Source organism: Macadamia integrifolia, chromosome 5 (assembly GCF_013358625.1).
Source record: "Macadamia integrifolia cultivar HAES 741 chromosome 5, SCU_Mint_v3, whole genome shotgun sequence".
NCBI classification, from domain to species: Eukaryota; Viridiplantae; Streptophyta; class Magnoliopsida; order Proteales; family Proteaceae; genus Macadamia; species Macadamia integrifolia.
Genome location: NC_056561.1, coordinates 32,398,029 through 32,414,339, shown reverse-complemented (window position 1 = coordinate 32,414,339; position 16,311 = coordinate 32,398,029). Strand labels below are relative to the sequence as shown.

General features: G+C 38.0%; 1 protein-coding gene across 2 annotated transcripts; it reads right to left on the bottom strand.

Annotated features, from left to right (window-relative positions):
- Positions 1–2,389: 2,389 nt before the first annotated feature.
- LOC122079359 (endoplasmic reticulum-Golgi intermediate compartment protein 3-like) lies at positions 2,390–15,849 on the bottom strand. Of its 2 annotated transcripts, none has more exons than XM_042645758.1 (12): positions 15,658–15,849; positions 15,142–15,243; positions 14,729–14,811; positions 14,477–14,552; positions 14,270–14,337; positions 10,917–10,998; positions 10,243–10,364; positions 10,074–10,157; positions 8,147–8,293; positions 6,920–7,028; positions 6,705–6,824; positions 2,390–2,877 (listed from the first exon to the last, which is right to left on the bottom strand). In XM_042645758.1, the coding sequence occupies exons 2-12, from the start codon at positions 15,227–15,229 to the stop codon at positions 2,801–2,803; spliced, it is 1,056 nt and encodes a 351-aa protein (XP_042501692.1). In that variant the 5' UTR covers positions 15,230–15,243; positions 15,658–15,849; the 3' UTR covers positions 2,390–2,800. The 2 variants fall into 2 exon arrangements, with proteins under 2 accessions (XP_042501692.1, XP_042501693.1); XM_042645759.1 differs by having other exon boundaries at positions 15,142–15,236.
- Between the last annotated feature and the right edge of the window lie 462 nt (positions 15,850–16,311).

The following is a 16,311-nucleotide window of genomic DNA, read 5'->3' as shown; positions in this document are numbered from 1 at the left end:
CCAAAGAGTTACAGTGAGTAATACATCAGGGGCTATGAGACCACCAACAACGGGTCAAATTAAATCTAACAGCTCTCTGTGCGAAAGAATGGGCCTCCCTGTTGGAAACACGAGGTAAAATCTAAACTGAACAAAACTAAAGGAAACTAACAAAGTAGTAATGTCTTTCACAATTAAGGAGGCAGCCCAATCTAAAGAAGATGGAAAGCCCTTACAAGTAAGAATTACACCTAAACAATCACTAAAGATGACAAGAGAAGAAAGTCCTAAAAATCTGGCCAACAATAAGGCAACCCTTACAGCTTCTGCTTTAGCCATGGCAGTAGGAAAACACACACCAGCTCTACACTGAGCAGCCACAAAACTCCATGCAGCAGACTTTAAAATCACCCCACATCCACTTTTCCCAGAAGAAGCTCGCCAGGCATCGTCGGTAGATAAAGTAATATGATCCGAAGGCGAGGTAGAAAACTCAGATAAAGCAACAATCTTAGGAGCTAAATGGGAGTTCAAATTCAGATTAGAGACCCCTTTAGGAACAACAGATCCAATGCAAACACGGCCCTCCCGAATTGAAGCTAGGATGGCAGCTGACACTCCATGCAAATCTTGATCCACATGGTTAAAAATTGCATTATTTCTGGATTTCCATATCAAACAGCAGCAGCGAAGGAGCACTTGAATAATGCATGAACAACAGATTCTTCCGCCCTAGAGCACAAAGGGCAACAACTAGAGGCAGCCACATTTCTTCTAAACAAAAGATGCTTCACAGCAATAGCATTATTACAGCAACGCCACACAAAAAGTTTAATTTTAGGCACAAGTTTAAGTTTCCAGATCTGAATCCATAAAGGGGATTGGGAGGGAGAAGCTTGGAAAGTGGAGGAGAGAGCACAGTAGTAAGCAGATCTAACTGTAAAAACACCTGATTGAGTAAAGGCCCAAGACCAACAATCTTCCCTTATAGATATAGGCAAAGGAATCTGACCGATGGCCTTAGCCTCAACTGCAGAAAAACAAGCACGAATTAGAGGAACATTCCACTGCTTAACAGGATGAACAAGAAGATCCTTTACCCAAAGGATGCTAGGGTGGTAGCTACTACTAATAATACGACCTCTAGGGAAAGTTGGTGGCCAACAATCCTTGAACACCAAAGTAGATGATCCATCTCCAATCTGTTTGCGCAAACCCCTATTTAGGAGATCCTTCCCTTTAACAAGGCTTCTCCAACCCCACGAGGAATTAGATTTAATAGGAGCATCAAGGAAAGAGGAATGAGGGAAATATTTCCCTTTAAGGATCCTTACCCAAAGAGCCTCAGGATTATGGAGCAATCTCCAGCCTTGACGAGCAAGAAGAGCATAATTGAAACACTCCAAATCACGAAATCCCAAACCCCCAATCTTCTTATTCCTACAAAGTTGGGACCACTTAATCCAACAAATCCCTTTCCCAGCATTATCTTTCCACCAAAATGATCGAATGATCTTATTTATTTCTCCCATAGGCCCTGGGCATGAGAAACATGGACATTGAATAAGCCGGCAGAGCCGAAGCAACTGACTTTATAAGAATCTCTTTCCGCGCAGCTGAAAGAAGGATTTCTTTCCATCCCGAAAGCCTAGCCTGAACCCTTTCCACTATATAAGAGAAAAGTTCTTTTTTGGCTCTACTAAAATTTGAAGGCAGTCCCAAATACTTACCCATATTAGAGACATTCTAAATCCCAAAGCCGAGGAGACATCCCCTCTAATTGTCGAAGGGGTATTACAATATTGGCAAGCCTGTCTCCAGGCACGAACCATGCAAAATGAACAATTTTCAGGTAATACAATATTTGTTGCTAACCAGAACAAGAACCAAACTAGAAAGGAAACCACCAGATATGGCTTTGACCAGATATAAAATTAAATTGAGAAAATTAAAAATTTAATAAATAAACAAAAGGAGCATTAGGTCAATGGTTTACGTTTTCCTCTTCAAGGGCACATGTGGGTTAAGTCTTAAGTCTGAAAAGAAATATTTTAACATTTAATTTTGGGATTTTCTTATAGAAACCCCATAGGTGTCAAATAATCCTTAACTGTTTTTTTATAACTTTTTTCTTTTCTTTTTTCAATGATAACAAAATCTATCATTTCAAGTGTACTCAAAAAAATGTGGAAGACAATGAGAGGCATTTTCACTCGAGGAACCAGTGAAGCCATCTAAAACCAAACAGTTTCTGAAAATTGGATGCTGAATATTTTGATTCCAGTTTCAGTCCTAGGCGGCTCTATGTCCAGACCAAAGAGAAAAATGCAGTTCCAGTCCAACCCGATTTGACTATCCATCAAGCCTGGTTTTAGAAACTAGATTTTATCTAATAATTTTCTTACCTATATGAATAAAAAAATAACAATAAAATAAAAAATTGTACACTTCATATGTGCTCTACACTGTCAGGGTATAAAATATGCAATTTCCCCTTCTATCTTTTGATCCAAAAACTAAAGTTTCCCCTCCCGGAAATAGATTGATCACATTGCAGACCAGCCTATATGTAGACGGAAACAAGAAGAAAATAAATTTACAAAGATTAAATAACTAAAGCAGACTAGCACCAGAACACAAAGATTGGCAAGAAAGATCATTTTCCTGAGTGTGTGCGAATCGACTCAAGATCTTGAATCCTTGAGATCAGGCTCTTGTGGCACAAATGGGGAGCTACGTATCTTGCTCTGATGAAATGAACAATCCTTGGAACTGGACAACACAAAGCCTTGCTGCCTCCAGTAAGAGTTGATCCAAGGCCTCAATACCGACGTGTCGTTCTACTTTTTGACTTTGTCAATGCCTCAAGAAGCCTGTACATCCACCGATCTAGCATTCCTGTTCACATCAGTCATTCCAATGGAAGAGTAATCACATCAGATTCTTTAAAAAAATCCAGAAAATAAAATTCTGGGTGAAACAAATATCTATTGAGAAAAGCAAGATCCAACCAATCCAGTCTGGTGTATAGCAGCTTATATATTCAGCGCACCCAATCATTTCAGGGCACTGCAGTGACTTTTTCAGCTAGTACCCAACTGCATGTGAGGACCAGTGCTGGAGTCACCTTCCAGAAATAATTAGGACACTGAATACAATCAGGTCTATGTATGAGATTTAGACTTAGACTGATATGGCTTAAACCCCAAACCCGAGGTGATATAAAATTTCAAAAATACTGCTGAAAACTTCGGGAAGACTTGCAAGAGATAGAAATCAAACTACAAAGCAAACTCTCTATGCGTATCATATCTGGAAAACTTAACACGCCATCAAAATTGACTCCCATAATTGGAAGTGTAGAAAAAACGCATTCACCTCAGAAAGGACCAATAATCTGCTGAAGTACAATCAACCCAATGGGAATGGGAACCGCACAACTTCCCCCACACCTCCCCACACCCAAAAAAAAAAAAAAAAAAAAGCCTAAAATATGAAGTATAAACCATCAAATTTTCTAATAATGGAACCCGCTGAAATGAGATCCAGGGAAGAGGAAGAAGCTTCACCACTGGATGCTATACTATTATCAATCCCATTAGAAAATAATACGACCCCCCACCCCCCCAAAACAAAAAAAAAAGGTAACTGAAATGAGGTCTGGGGAGGAGCAAGAAGATCCACCAGTTGTGCATAGTATGGGTATACTAGGAACAACCCTGGACCAGCCCAATCAATACCTTGGTTATAGATTCCCAATAACTAGGCCTCTCAAACCAGCATTCCACCTCTAGTTTCACTATAAATGTCCACTCTGTAGACTTCCACCATTCTGATGATCGTAGTTTGGGTCTAAAAACAACTTAAAGTAAACTAGAGTACAAAGATACGATACAGAAAAATTGACCATAGCTTTTCAGCCTCTTTGTAAGCTTATCGTCAGTGTCAGAACTTCTCTTTTATGAGTTTCCTTTTCAGTAGGGTATTTAAATATCTGAGTCACCTTCTTAAACTCACAAACAAAATAACTGCAACAATCTAGAATACCCATCTCCACAATATATAGCCACTACCCTTTCATACTGATACCCACAGTAACCAAGGATGCCCATCAGATTAAATACAGTCGCCTCGCAAGCTGAGCAAGATATCAATTCTAACAAGAAAATGATGAATGATAGTTACCTCTTCTTTTTTTTTTTTTTTGGTGGGGGGGGGGGGGGAAGAGAGAGAGAGCTCCACTTCCTACCCCCCACCCCACCCTAAAAAGAGAGAAAGAAAGAGCATCCCAGTGCATGAGGCTCCCGCTACTACAGCCTTACCCCCTGCTCCGCAGCAAAGGCTATTTCCAAGTTGTGAACCTGTGACCAACATGTTGCGATAGTGTAACTTAATCGTTATTCCTACCTCCCCACCCTAAATCCCCCAGATACATTTAGCAACTCAGCTTTATGAAGATCATTGACTAAGAAGTATCTCCTGCCATACTTCATAGGTATAGAATTACCTCATCTAATACCTGAAATAACCTAGAGGGGGGTAAATAGGTTATACTAATGGAAATTAAATTCTTTTCGATGTATAGGTCCAAATGTGATTGTAAATAAAATATGGAATGAATATGAAACTAGCACAATCACACAATACCGAGAATTATAGTGGTTCAACTCAATCTGAGTCTAATCCACTCCCTACAAGAATTCTCTTGTAAGGTATTCCACTAGCTCTCCCTTTCAGTATGGTAGGTAGGGAAGAAAACCTTAACAATCTTTTTCACGAATAAGAGTATCCTTACAAATCTCCTTTACAGGCAGAGAGACACCCTTACAATCTCTTTTGGAGGTAGAGAGGCACCTTCCTTTTTTTAAGATAAGAGAATCCTTACAATCCTAAGTACAGTCTAGAATTGTAAAAACAGAAAAAAAAAAAAAAAAAAAAAAAAAAAAAAAAAAAGAGTAGTGGAATAAAAGGAATACCTCAAGTGTGGTGCAAACGATGAGAATGAGAGATGAATGATGCACCTTAAGTAAAGTCCTCTCTATGGCTTTGACTTGCACAGGAGAGAGTGGAGGACTTGATTGAGACTTGAGCTTTTGTTAGGATTAGAAGAATCGAACAGCTCAAGTAGGATAGAATAATCTTAATGACTCTTGAATGCTTACAATAATACTCTTAATGTTCTTTCTTAATTCCTATTTAATTAAGAGCAGCTAAGATATTTATAGGTGAGCTTAGTGAAGCATTTTAGGTAGGAAATCGAGCTCTAACAGTCGTATTCTGGGACCACCAGTCAACCGCCATTGGTAGCCGATCAACTGGAAAGAGCCATTGTGGTAGAAAACTAGCCGTTGGAGCTCTTCCAGGGAGGCACCGGTCGACCGAGACTTTCTACCGATCTACCAACTATGGTCTCGGCCAACAACCGGTACTTCTAGCCGATCGACTGCCAGCTTGAAAGATTCTATTTTGTCAGAACTCTGTCATACTGACCAGCCATCGGTGATTTGATCATAACTTTTTGGTCCGACCTGGGATTAACCCGAAACTAGTTGTGTTGGAATCGTGACTTGATTTCTTACAAATTTTACAGAGGGTCCATTTCCTGATACCAACTCTAAGGTTACCCAAAATTCCCTTGAGTCAGGTCAATCTGTTTTCACAGAATTTTACTTGAACACATTGCACTCTACCACCTAAGGTCATTCTAGTATGATGCATGAGGTGCGTGCATATGCAATGTGTGTACAAATTACAAAATATACTCTCTATCCTATGGTCTTCATCTTGGGTCTTGATGTCTTCATCTTCGGTCTTGAGGTCTTCGGTCTTGAGGTCTTCATCCACAGTCCTGAATGTCTTTAAGCTTCAAGGTCATGTCTACATGAGTTCAAACCTTGATGTCTTGATTCGACCCTTCAAAGTGTTTCTTCAAACTAATTATACTTTCTTCAAGATAATCACACTTTATCAAACCAAGTTAAAGACGTATGTTTGTTTGTTAACACCAAAACATATCAAGGAGTGTGGACATGTTTCCCAACAATGCCTTCAAATCTCTATTTGCTTTATGAAACCTTAAAGTGAGCCATTGACTACGTTTGATCCAACACCTCCGTCCATCTTCGAAAGAATTTTTCAACACGGCAAAGTTAGGGAGTCCAAATCCCACATTATCATATGGTTTCTCAACGTTATGCCCTTGAATATAACCCCTTGGACTCTTTTCCAAAACTTTGGATCCTTCGAATTCTCATAGTAAACCAAATTCCTCATCCACTCATTGCCTATACTTTAAAATAAAGATCTACTAGATAAAATTGCACAAAAAACAAGTACTCTGGTTAGAAACTATGGAAAGCAGATATAGATTAGTGTGTTCTATAAGCATGTGTTTAAAATGAGGGTCATAGTAATAATGCCATCAGCCATTATCAACCAGAAGTAAACTGCATGCAAATGAATTTGGCCCAAGAAGCCTGAGAGATTTGAAGCCAAAAGCTCACTAGCCAACTTCCAATAGCCAGAGACACCACTGCCTAATGAAGTAAATTAGATATAAACAGAATGAAATCTTAGGTCTGAACCCTCACAGAAAAATGATTACATAAGGGGTAGGATGTGGATGTTCCTAATAAGCTGATGTAAAAAGAGAGGATCTAGTATGAACAATCAAATCACAGCAACACACAGTATCTAAAATATTGGAAACAAGTATAAAAAGAAACCTGTTACGGCAAATGTACCACCAAGTACTGCACAAAGTCGTGTTATGAAATGCAGAAAACTGCGCTGTTCTTCTCTAATTGTCACAGTGATTGGAGAAAGATCATACAAGAAGTAAACAGCTGTAGAACAAAGGGCACAATAGTTAATTAAGGATAAAGAGAAAGGAGTAAAAGAATGACTAAACATGTAGTGAATACATCAGGTGACCACCAACCTGGCCACATCCTATCAAACTCATGCATGGGGACAAAATATTCCGTAACAGAGAACTGATTAGTTGGTAGAACTTCTTTGGAGAGATATCTGTATTCAGTTGGAACAATCTACATAGCAATGCTGAAATTGTAAAAATATTATAGCAACAAAACCCAATTACAAGCTTCAACAGTGTCCTAAAATTCCATGTAGTGTAACTCACTGCTTCTCTCTCTTAAATTCTTTATTCATAAAATATATACATAAACCAAGGCCTCCAAAACATGAAAAAAGCAAAATTCAACAGCCCATATACAACAACAGACAATAGGAAATGAACACAGTTTTGGGGGCATTAAAACACTTGATTGTTCTTTGAAATGCCCATAATTGAATTTTCAAATTTGAAAACAAACCAAGACAATATTATGTTTGGACAAGTTTAATAATGTTGTAACGACAATATTAATCTGTTCTTTTATTTTCCTTTTTCTTTTTTTTCTTTTTTTTCTTTCTTTTTTTTAATTTGCCAAGTCTCTCTCTCCCACTGACAAAGAAAACAAATAATACTTGAAAATATAAGGAAAAAAATCTGCAGAACAACCAAGTGCAAGTAGGCTGGTCATTGGTTGAGAAATTGCTAGCTTTTCAACCAAATTGAGGACATGCCCAGGTCATTTTGCTCAAAGTCGAGCCCTATTTTGGCCAGACTTGCACTGCTAACAGTCATGAAATATTCATGGAATCATGCATAAGGCAAGGATTGTGGTGATCTTCTAAACAGTGGCAGTTTTAGTGATAAAGAAATCCAATAAATCAGGTCCCCAGATGGCTGAACCAGTAGGACTTGTGGTCGGAGCATTCAACCTGGGGCCTAATTACCAACGCAAGCCATTGTATCAGACTGGATCCAATACTATGACAACAACATTTACTCCCTCTGTCACACAATGATTGTCCTCTTTCTGATTTTTGGCTGTATATCTTGCATATTAAGTATAGGGTTTTTAAGAAGCTTATCACCTTATCCATTGCATTTAGTATTACATTGCAAATATGGCCAACTCGAATTTAGCATAAGTGATGGAAGGACAATATGGAAAGTAGGGAGTCTGAAATGCTTTAACCACTCACCTTTAAAATTTGGGCATTCATAAAGGGGAATTGTGGGATTATGTAATATACAAGCAAAAGAAAAAGCCGATAAATGAACAATACGACAGCAGCAAAGATACAATATAGACACCTTTATGTAATATTTGAATGTCCCAGTCGCTCCCCTCAAAACCCGTGCTGTTCCGTCAAGCGGGTTATGAATTCCTGGGTACTTTGGCCCAAATGATAAATCATGAACGACATGACTCACATTCACATGACTAGCTCCCTCGAAGATCTGTAAGGGGAGAGGGGAACAAGATGAACCCATATGAAGTGAACAAAAACCAAATGAAATAAAGTATAATATGCACAGTGACTTGGGCAGATCACTTTCTAAATGAGATGCTTCTGCAAAGGAGAGTGTATAAATTAGAAAGGAAACAATTACTGCCTAGATGTTCAAATAAATTCATAGTTGAGGTCATTGTATAAATGAAGACAGCATCTTCCTTCAACCTTTACTTGAATTTTAGCTGTTCATAGGCAATTTTTCCCATTAACTTTGGTACTTAAGTCAATCTCATGGCACAATTTTATGAAAAAAATGCTGAATAATTGACACATAATATGTCCAAATATTATAACAATATAAATGAAAATATGTTAATTTTTATGACAATTTTTATTGGAGCTCTCAACACTTCACAGAACACAGAATAACATAGTACAATTATTCTGACATGTGAGCACACTATCCAGGAGTTGGTGGCCTAATTGTCATGATTGGCCAGCAACAAATAAGTCACAAAATAATTGCATCCCGATACATGATCAATGAAAGTGATCAGCAAATCGAACCGCATATCGTGTTCAAGAAAACCATCAGCACATACGAAAAACCTAGCCATTAAATGTCTATTCATAAAGATAAAACGGAAACTAAAGACATAATAACTCATTGAAAATAATGCCCTTACTTGGGAGGTGGGATGATCTGAAGAGCTTAAAGTTTGTAATTAAGTAGAAGGCCAAATAGAAACCAAAGTGACATCCTTTGGGCTATAATTTATATTCAAGGCGAGCCCTTCCGGGTGCCAAGAGGAGACCCCCGGCTCCTAGAACTTCAGCTGGGTGTTGGCATTTTTCATCCACTCAACAAATATGTCTTGGCAGCCTGTACCTTTACGTTGACTTGGGAAACCAGTGACTAAGGGGTTCATAGGATGTGAGTTTATAGCATCCAACATAACCACAGAATTGTATTATGTTAAGTGATGCCACTGGCAACATCATAGGCAAGCATAATCTACATCTTAACAGATATCACGGGCTCACCACCAACTAATGAATCTGGACCTTTATCAGTTGGAAAACTCTTGGCAGCCTGTACCTTTACGTTGACTTGGGAAACCAGTGACTAAGGGGTTCATAGGATGTGAGTTTATAGCATCCAACATAACCACAGAATTGTATTATGTTAAGTGATGCCACTGGCAACATCATAAGCAAGCATAATCTACATCTTAACAGATATCACGGGCTCACCACCAACTAATGAATCTGGACCTTTATCAGTTGGACAACTCTTGGAAATACAGGACAGTGCACAATCCAAATGCTAATTCAAGACCCCAACTACCCAATTTGTGGGGCATTTTAGGCATCAGCATAATCATTTAATCCTAGATTAAGTGGTTTCGCCATCAGCATAATCATTAAGATATAACTCTAGATTCAGTGGTTTCAGACTGCTACAAGTGCCTAGTTGAAATACTCATAGATAAAAAGGCATGAATTTATAAAAGCACCAGCATGAACAAAGGATGAATGAAAAACAACAATCCCCAAATAAAATTCCATTAGGGTCAACAGACCAGCAATATGCTGCCATGTGCATTTCAAATTTCTAAAAATTACAAGAAAGTGTATATCCACAAAGAGCAAAGCTGCAAATCGAAATACTTAGGTGTCTTTAGTATATTTTTTATCAAAATCACAAAATAAATTTTATTCTTATTTCCTGTCAAAAATGAAATACTTCAGACTTATAAAACCATAATAATGTAAAAGCTGACCAGTTGTGCAACAAATATGTTCAACCCATGAACCGAAATATGAAAGTTTCCAGCAACTCTTTGAACATCTAAAACCCCGAAAACCTGCAGAAAGCGTAAGCAAATCATAAATAAAAGCTTTAAAAAACACTTTGTGCACCCTAATGCCCCATCAAGATTCAAAATATACCCTGCATCCTTCCCCATCTGCCAATGCTTGCTTCACATTCTTGACTTTTTGTTCAGCTTCTTGGTCAAAACCATGAGACTGAAGTTTTGGAGAAGAATCTTCATGATGTTCTTTGTCGTGATCTGTTGACGATAAGAGAACAGCCAATCTAACAATTATCAAGAATGATGCAAAATCTTACCAAGGGTGTTCTACAACGCAGCAGAAACCCAAAAACAAAAGTAATTGTTTCATTACAAATTCAAAAGCACAAACCAAAAAACCTAGGGCCGTATGGAAACCCTACAGAACTTGACTCTGCATGCATGAAAGAAATAAACCTGGCCAATGATTAAATCATGGCCATGCCACTCATTGATCTGGACCACTCAAAGGCAAATCATCATTTTGGATGTATGATAGCCTGAATGCGAGGCCCATTGGTCAATCTTAGCTATATCGGCAATAATGGAGATAGAGAAAGAACAGATTAAGAAAAAGGAAACCCCACAAATGCATACGTTAAATTGTGCAACCACAAAGTGAAAGGTGGGGCAGCCTTCTTTTACATCAGTTGAAAACCATATTTCAGACTGAGAAAGGTAATGCTCAATTGGTCAAAGAAGAGAATATGAAAAACCACTAGTAATTTTGTTTCTTAAAAGAAGAATAGATGACTGGCACCATGCCATTACCATGTTTGTGAGTATGACCACCTTCAACAAGGTCAGATATGTATTCGGTGCCAATGATGTGGCCATCAGGATTCAAGCGAAGCTGCAAGGAAAATCAAAACATAAGCAGAACAAGAACTTCAGGAGGAGAAGAAACAAATGTCAATGCATAATGATAAAACAAGAAACAATTACTGATGACAATAAATTACACAAATTGAAAAGCTTGAACTCCTTTGTTTAAACTTTTTTTCTGGTAAGTGACAGAACTTCTTCACAGAATTGAATTGGACAATTGGGAAAAAAAAAGAGAAAAGGAACATTTGAACATCGACATACATAAAGCCCAAATGAACTCCTAACCATCCCCTCTGTTTGAACTACCCTCTAAAAAAATGAGACGTTCCTGGAAGTAAGGAGAGATCTAGCCTGTCTAATAAGGTGAGGTAATTTAGGGAAGTCTTCTCCAGAAATCATCCATTTGACTCAAGTACCTAAGAATCAGCATATCTAAGTTTAGCTCAGATTGGTGCTCAATCAGGTATGAATCACACTACAGTGTGATGATCCACCGTTTGGATTGACTGACCCAAACTGGTAGACCCCTCTTTCCTTGACTTGATCAATAAGGCCGAATCTCCTTCCACCAGAATTAACCATTCTAAGAATAGTTAAACACTACCCCAAAGCACAGTGCTTTCAATTCTATCAAAATCAAGTCTCCAATAACCATAGGCCTAGAAATGAATAGGATGATCTCCTCTGTGTGATTTGAAAAGTGCCTCCAGCAGTAGCATGCCCAGTCAGACTCAGAGTTAAGTTAAAAGAGCATTGGAGGAGTTGACTAACAGTTTCAACTAAGAACAACTACGAATCTAATGCCATACTTAATCCTACTAATTACTTATCAACTATCTCATGCGTATAGATATACTTCCTCAAAAATAGGTTAACTTTTCTTTTCTGGTAGAGAAAATTATTTAAAATTCAAGACCACAAAATTGTAATCCATCTAATTACTGTATGTTTCAAAAAACATTTGGATGTGATCTATTAAAAAGTATGGGGATAATTAAACGCCCATGAACTAAGGAATGAAAACTAGTCTTTCCTTTCCCCAATAGAATTCAAATCAACTAACTTAGCAGTTAGGACCTAACCTGGATCAACAGACACCTAGGGGTCAAGCAATTCAAAACAGTTTGAATTGTTCTACCCAGTTTCTGACACACGTTACGTCAAAATCAAAGCTGACCAGAGGACAGCCATTAACAGTTTCAATACTTTACTGAAAATCAATAATACATATTGTTGTAATATAGATGTAATATGGGTACAAGGGTAAATCTGTCCATAGGGGCATTATAGTACTTGTTCCTCTATTTCACGTATTATAAATAAAGTGGGCCTGTCCCATTGACAGACCAAACATTCCTCTCAAACAAACATGGTATCAGAGCTGAGATCCGCATTGGGATCCTCTCTCGGTTTTCAAGCTTCCACCTCCTTTTCTTCCCTTGCTTTCTCAGCTCCCTCACATCACTGCCTCTCTCTCTCTCTCTCCTCCCTACCACTCCCTGTGAGCCCTCTTTAGGCCACAGAGGGTCTTCCCCCTTCCCTTTGGTCTCTCATATCTGCAAGATGATCTGAGAGATCCCTTTTAATAATTATCAACTTCTCAGGGTTACCAGCTTGAATTGATTTTTCTGTCAGGGTTTTTGAACCTTTCACTGATTTTCCAGGGTTCATCAATGGTCAACGACTCCTCCAAGGCTCCATCCCTACTTCGGTGGTTTATGATTCTGATCATGGTCTCCTCTACATATGGTATGTTTTAAGTTTCCTGCATCAACCTGAATGACTTTTCTGAGTGATAACTATGTTGGAAGACTCTACTGCAACAACTGGAATTGAAGGCATGTACCGTGGGACTCATAATGACTTCCCTTCATTCCCTATTAGCTCTATTTGATTGGATGGGAGCAACTATCTGATGTGATCTCATTCCTGTTATCTCTCTATTGATTCATGTGGTTATATGGGTTCTCTTGCCGGCGAATCTGTGAAGCCTACTATTGCTGATGCTTCTCAGAGGAAGTGGAGTTCTGATGACTCCTTGGCAATGTCATTTCTCACCAACTCTATGCAGCCCCAGATTGCTCGAGGTTATCTTCTTTTGGATTTCGCAGCCAAGATTTGGAAGGCAGCTCAGGACACATACTCTCAGGTTGGGAATGATGCACAGGTTTATGAACTTCACAATAAGCTTCATGAAACCAAGCAGAAGGACCACATTAAATGCCTGAACTTGCCTTTTACTTTGGAACAGTTAAAAAGCCCAGAGTGAACAGTTTTTAAAGAGCAGAGGGAATATTTATATAATACTGGAAACAAAAACTATATAAGATTTTGTAAGAAAATACAAGAAATTATTTACTTTCAAATTTGAGTATATGTGGTTTTTATTCAAATTTGAGCATGTCACCAAAAATACTTGTCAATACCGACAGCATCATATCATAAGATAATTATTTTATAATTTTTTTTTGGATGAACAATTATTTTAATATTAAATCACTTAACAGGAAAAGAAAAGAAATAATGGGTCGTTAAGTTTCTCATGTTCCAGCTATCTTAAATAAATTGAAATAATAAAATTTTATCATGCACAAAGTAATGGTTATCTTAAGACAATTGACAGGTTCTACCAGATACTGTAGCTAATATGCTCCACTAGAATTTGAATCGGTCCTCTATTATAATGGAAATAAATCAGTACATATCAGCTGAAACATATCAACATTAGAACCAAGCCGATGTCAACAAACACATGTTTCCATTCCATGGGTGCTGATGTAACTACATATAGTAGCAGAAGGGAGAAACCTCAAAAGAAAAACCTCCGTTGAAACAAAGGAGAAAAGCAATGCCGTAATCTTCTTTTCACAATCTCCTGCCCAACCTACCACCCCAATAACTGAAGTAACTTATGTTTAGCTCTGCAGGAGAGGAAACAGCCTCTACACAAAGCAGGGGAAAGGCAGCATACATACTGACCCTCCCCAGACCCCGTAGTGGGTACACCCTCTGTAGGCCCAATAAAATATTTTTTTGACTTAAACAATCTAAAAACAAAGGATATGTTTTGCCTTTCAATCACATAACTTCCTCTAATTGAACCTCCAAACCAAATCAATATGTTTCCCATATGTTATCTCTATGCCCATATATGTCTTCCTTTATGAATGTCTGACTACACCATTACCCCAAATAGAGTAAGAAATAACCATTCTCTGGAATTATTGACCAACAAGAGAAAATATATCAAATTCAAACAGCAGAGAAGATCTCAGAATAATAAAAAGCTTCCTTGCCTTCCAAATGTTTGTATCAATGTCCACTTCATGTTTGCCCGACATATCAACAGCATCAACACTTAAAACTGCAACATATGAGAAACAGTATTAATTGTTTTTTTTCTGAAAAAAATGATAATTTCACAAAGAGATATAGAGTTAACAGAATCAGCAAGAAAAAATAATTGTCACCATGAAAGTTCAAGTAGAATTAGAAATGCTAACCATCACAAGGTAGAGAAGGGAATGAAACATTTATATGAATTGGAAGAGTCTCTCCACGTTTCAAATCTACAGCCATCTGAACTTAACATACGAACCACAGTCAGATAACCCAGATGATCTAAGGAACCAGACTTGCTAACTACAATCATATCCAATAAGAGTTTTGCTTCTATAAAGAAGTTCAGCCTCTACAACCCATGAATATCTAATAATGGAGAATAAATAAAGAACAGTAAGAAGTTAGACACAGACCTGGTGTACTGTATATGTTGTAAGATAATACTTTAGCTCATGCAAGAACAACGTAGCCATGATGATTAAACCAACAATTGATACTACAAAAAAAGACGAGGAAGAAACATAAGGCATACAATAAGTTCAAGCCACTGAAAGATAGGAAATAGAAAACAACCTAGTATATTCAAAAGTATATAAGACAATGTAAAAGACAACAGTAGAAGCATAAATATGATCTATGAATTGGGTGCCGTGTGCTAACATTGACAAAGTGATGATTTCATATGAATACCATATAAAGTATGAACAAAGACTACAAATTTGTGAGCATCTAAAGAATTTACCAACAACATAAACCTCCGCACTTAACATTATTTATACTTTAAGGTAGACACAACTGACGAAATATATAAATAAAGAAACATTACCCAATGCACCAGACTGTGTCTTCTGCATCAAGTGCTCTTCAGCACGAGGAAAGGCATCGATGCTCTTCAGAGCTTGTTTCAACCTCATTTTTAACCTGTACCCTACAGCATCATTTCAATTAACATCACCTCAATGTGGACTATTACGAGGTATTTCTGACCAATATAAAAAATTTGCACATAATGCAGTAACAATTATGAATTGCTTGAGTGGTCAACATTAGAAAATCTTAAAAGCCAAGCAGATACAAACAAAACCAACAAAAGAAAAAAAAACAGAATCCCTCCAACCCTATCGATCAATTCCCCGGCTCTCAACTCTATTTATGAAAGACAATCAGAATTTTGAATAACAAAAGCTAAAATATAATCAGGTTGAAAATAATCAATCAAAAAGAAACTAAAACCCTCAATCAAAATCGGATCTTTGGAGTTCAAACACCAATACATGAATCAAACTATAACAAATTAATGATGAGTAGATCGACTAAGGACGGAAGACTCAAAAATCCATACCTGTGACAAGATCTCGAGAGAAGAGAGAGGTTCTCTCTATTTCTTTTCTTCTTCGTTTTCTCCTCCCTCTCTCTCTCTCTCTCCTCTCTCTCTCTCCCCTGTTCTTTCGTTTACTTTAGATGGCAGACGTAAAAGTCGAGCAGGTCAAGGAAAGCTACTGAGCATTGGCCGCCTCACGAAATAGCTCGAGATTTACGACAGCCGTGAATTTTTATCATTATTGCTTTAAAAGGTCTTCCTTTGCCGCGCCGAAGAGTGGGTCCCACAATGTGGGTCATCGGAAATTTTGTCGTTGGAAGCTTGACCGGTATTTCTTTGTCATGTCGATAGTAAGTAGTACAACGTAACGTACGCATCGGAGATTCTACGTATTTTTATGATGTACGGTATCACCTACTGTATTCTAGGTTAGGGCACGGATCCTCGGCGGCTAGAGAGGATGATGGATCCGTCGCGAACCGCTTGGCTCTGTGGAGAAAACTGGTTGGACCACTCTTTCTTGGGAACCTGGACGAGATGGACCAGCTCCTAGACTAGGGATGTCAACCAGTTAGGACTGTTTAATTAGTTACCGTCAATAATCGGTTCTCGTAAGTTAAGCCATACACATGTTTTTATTTGGGGTCAATAAATAAATGGGCTTAAGGTAATTTG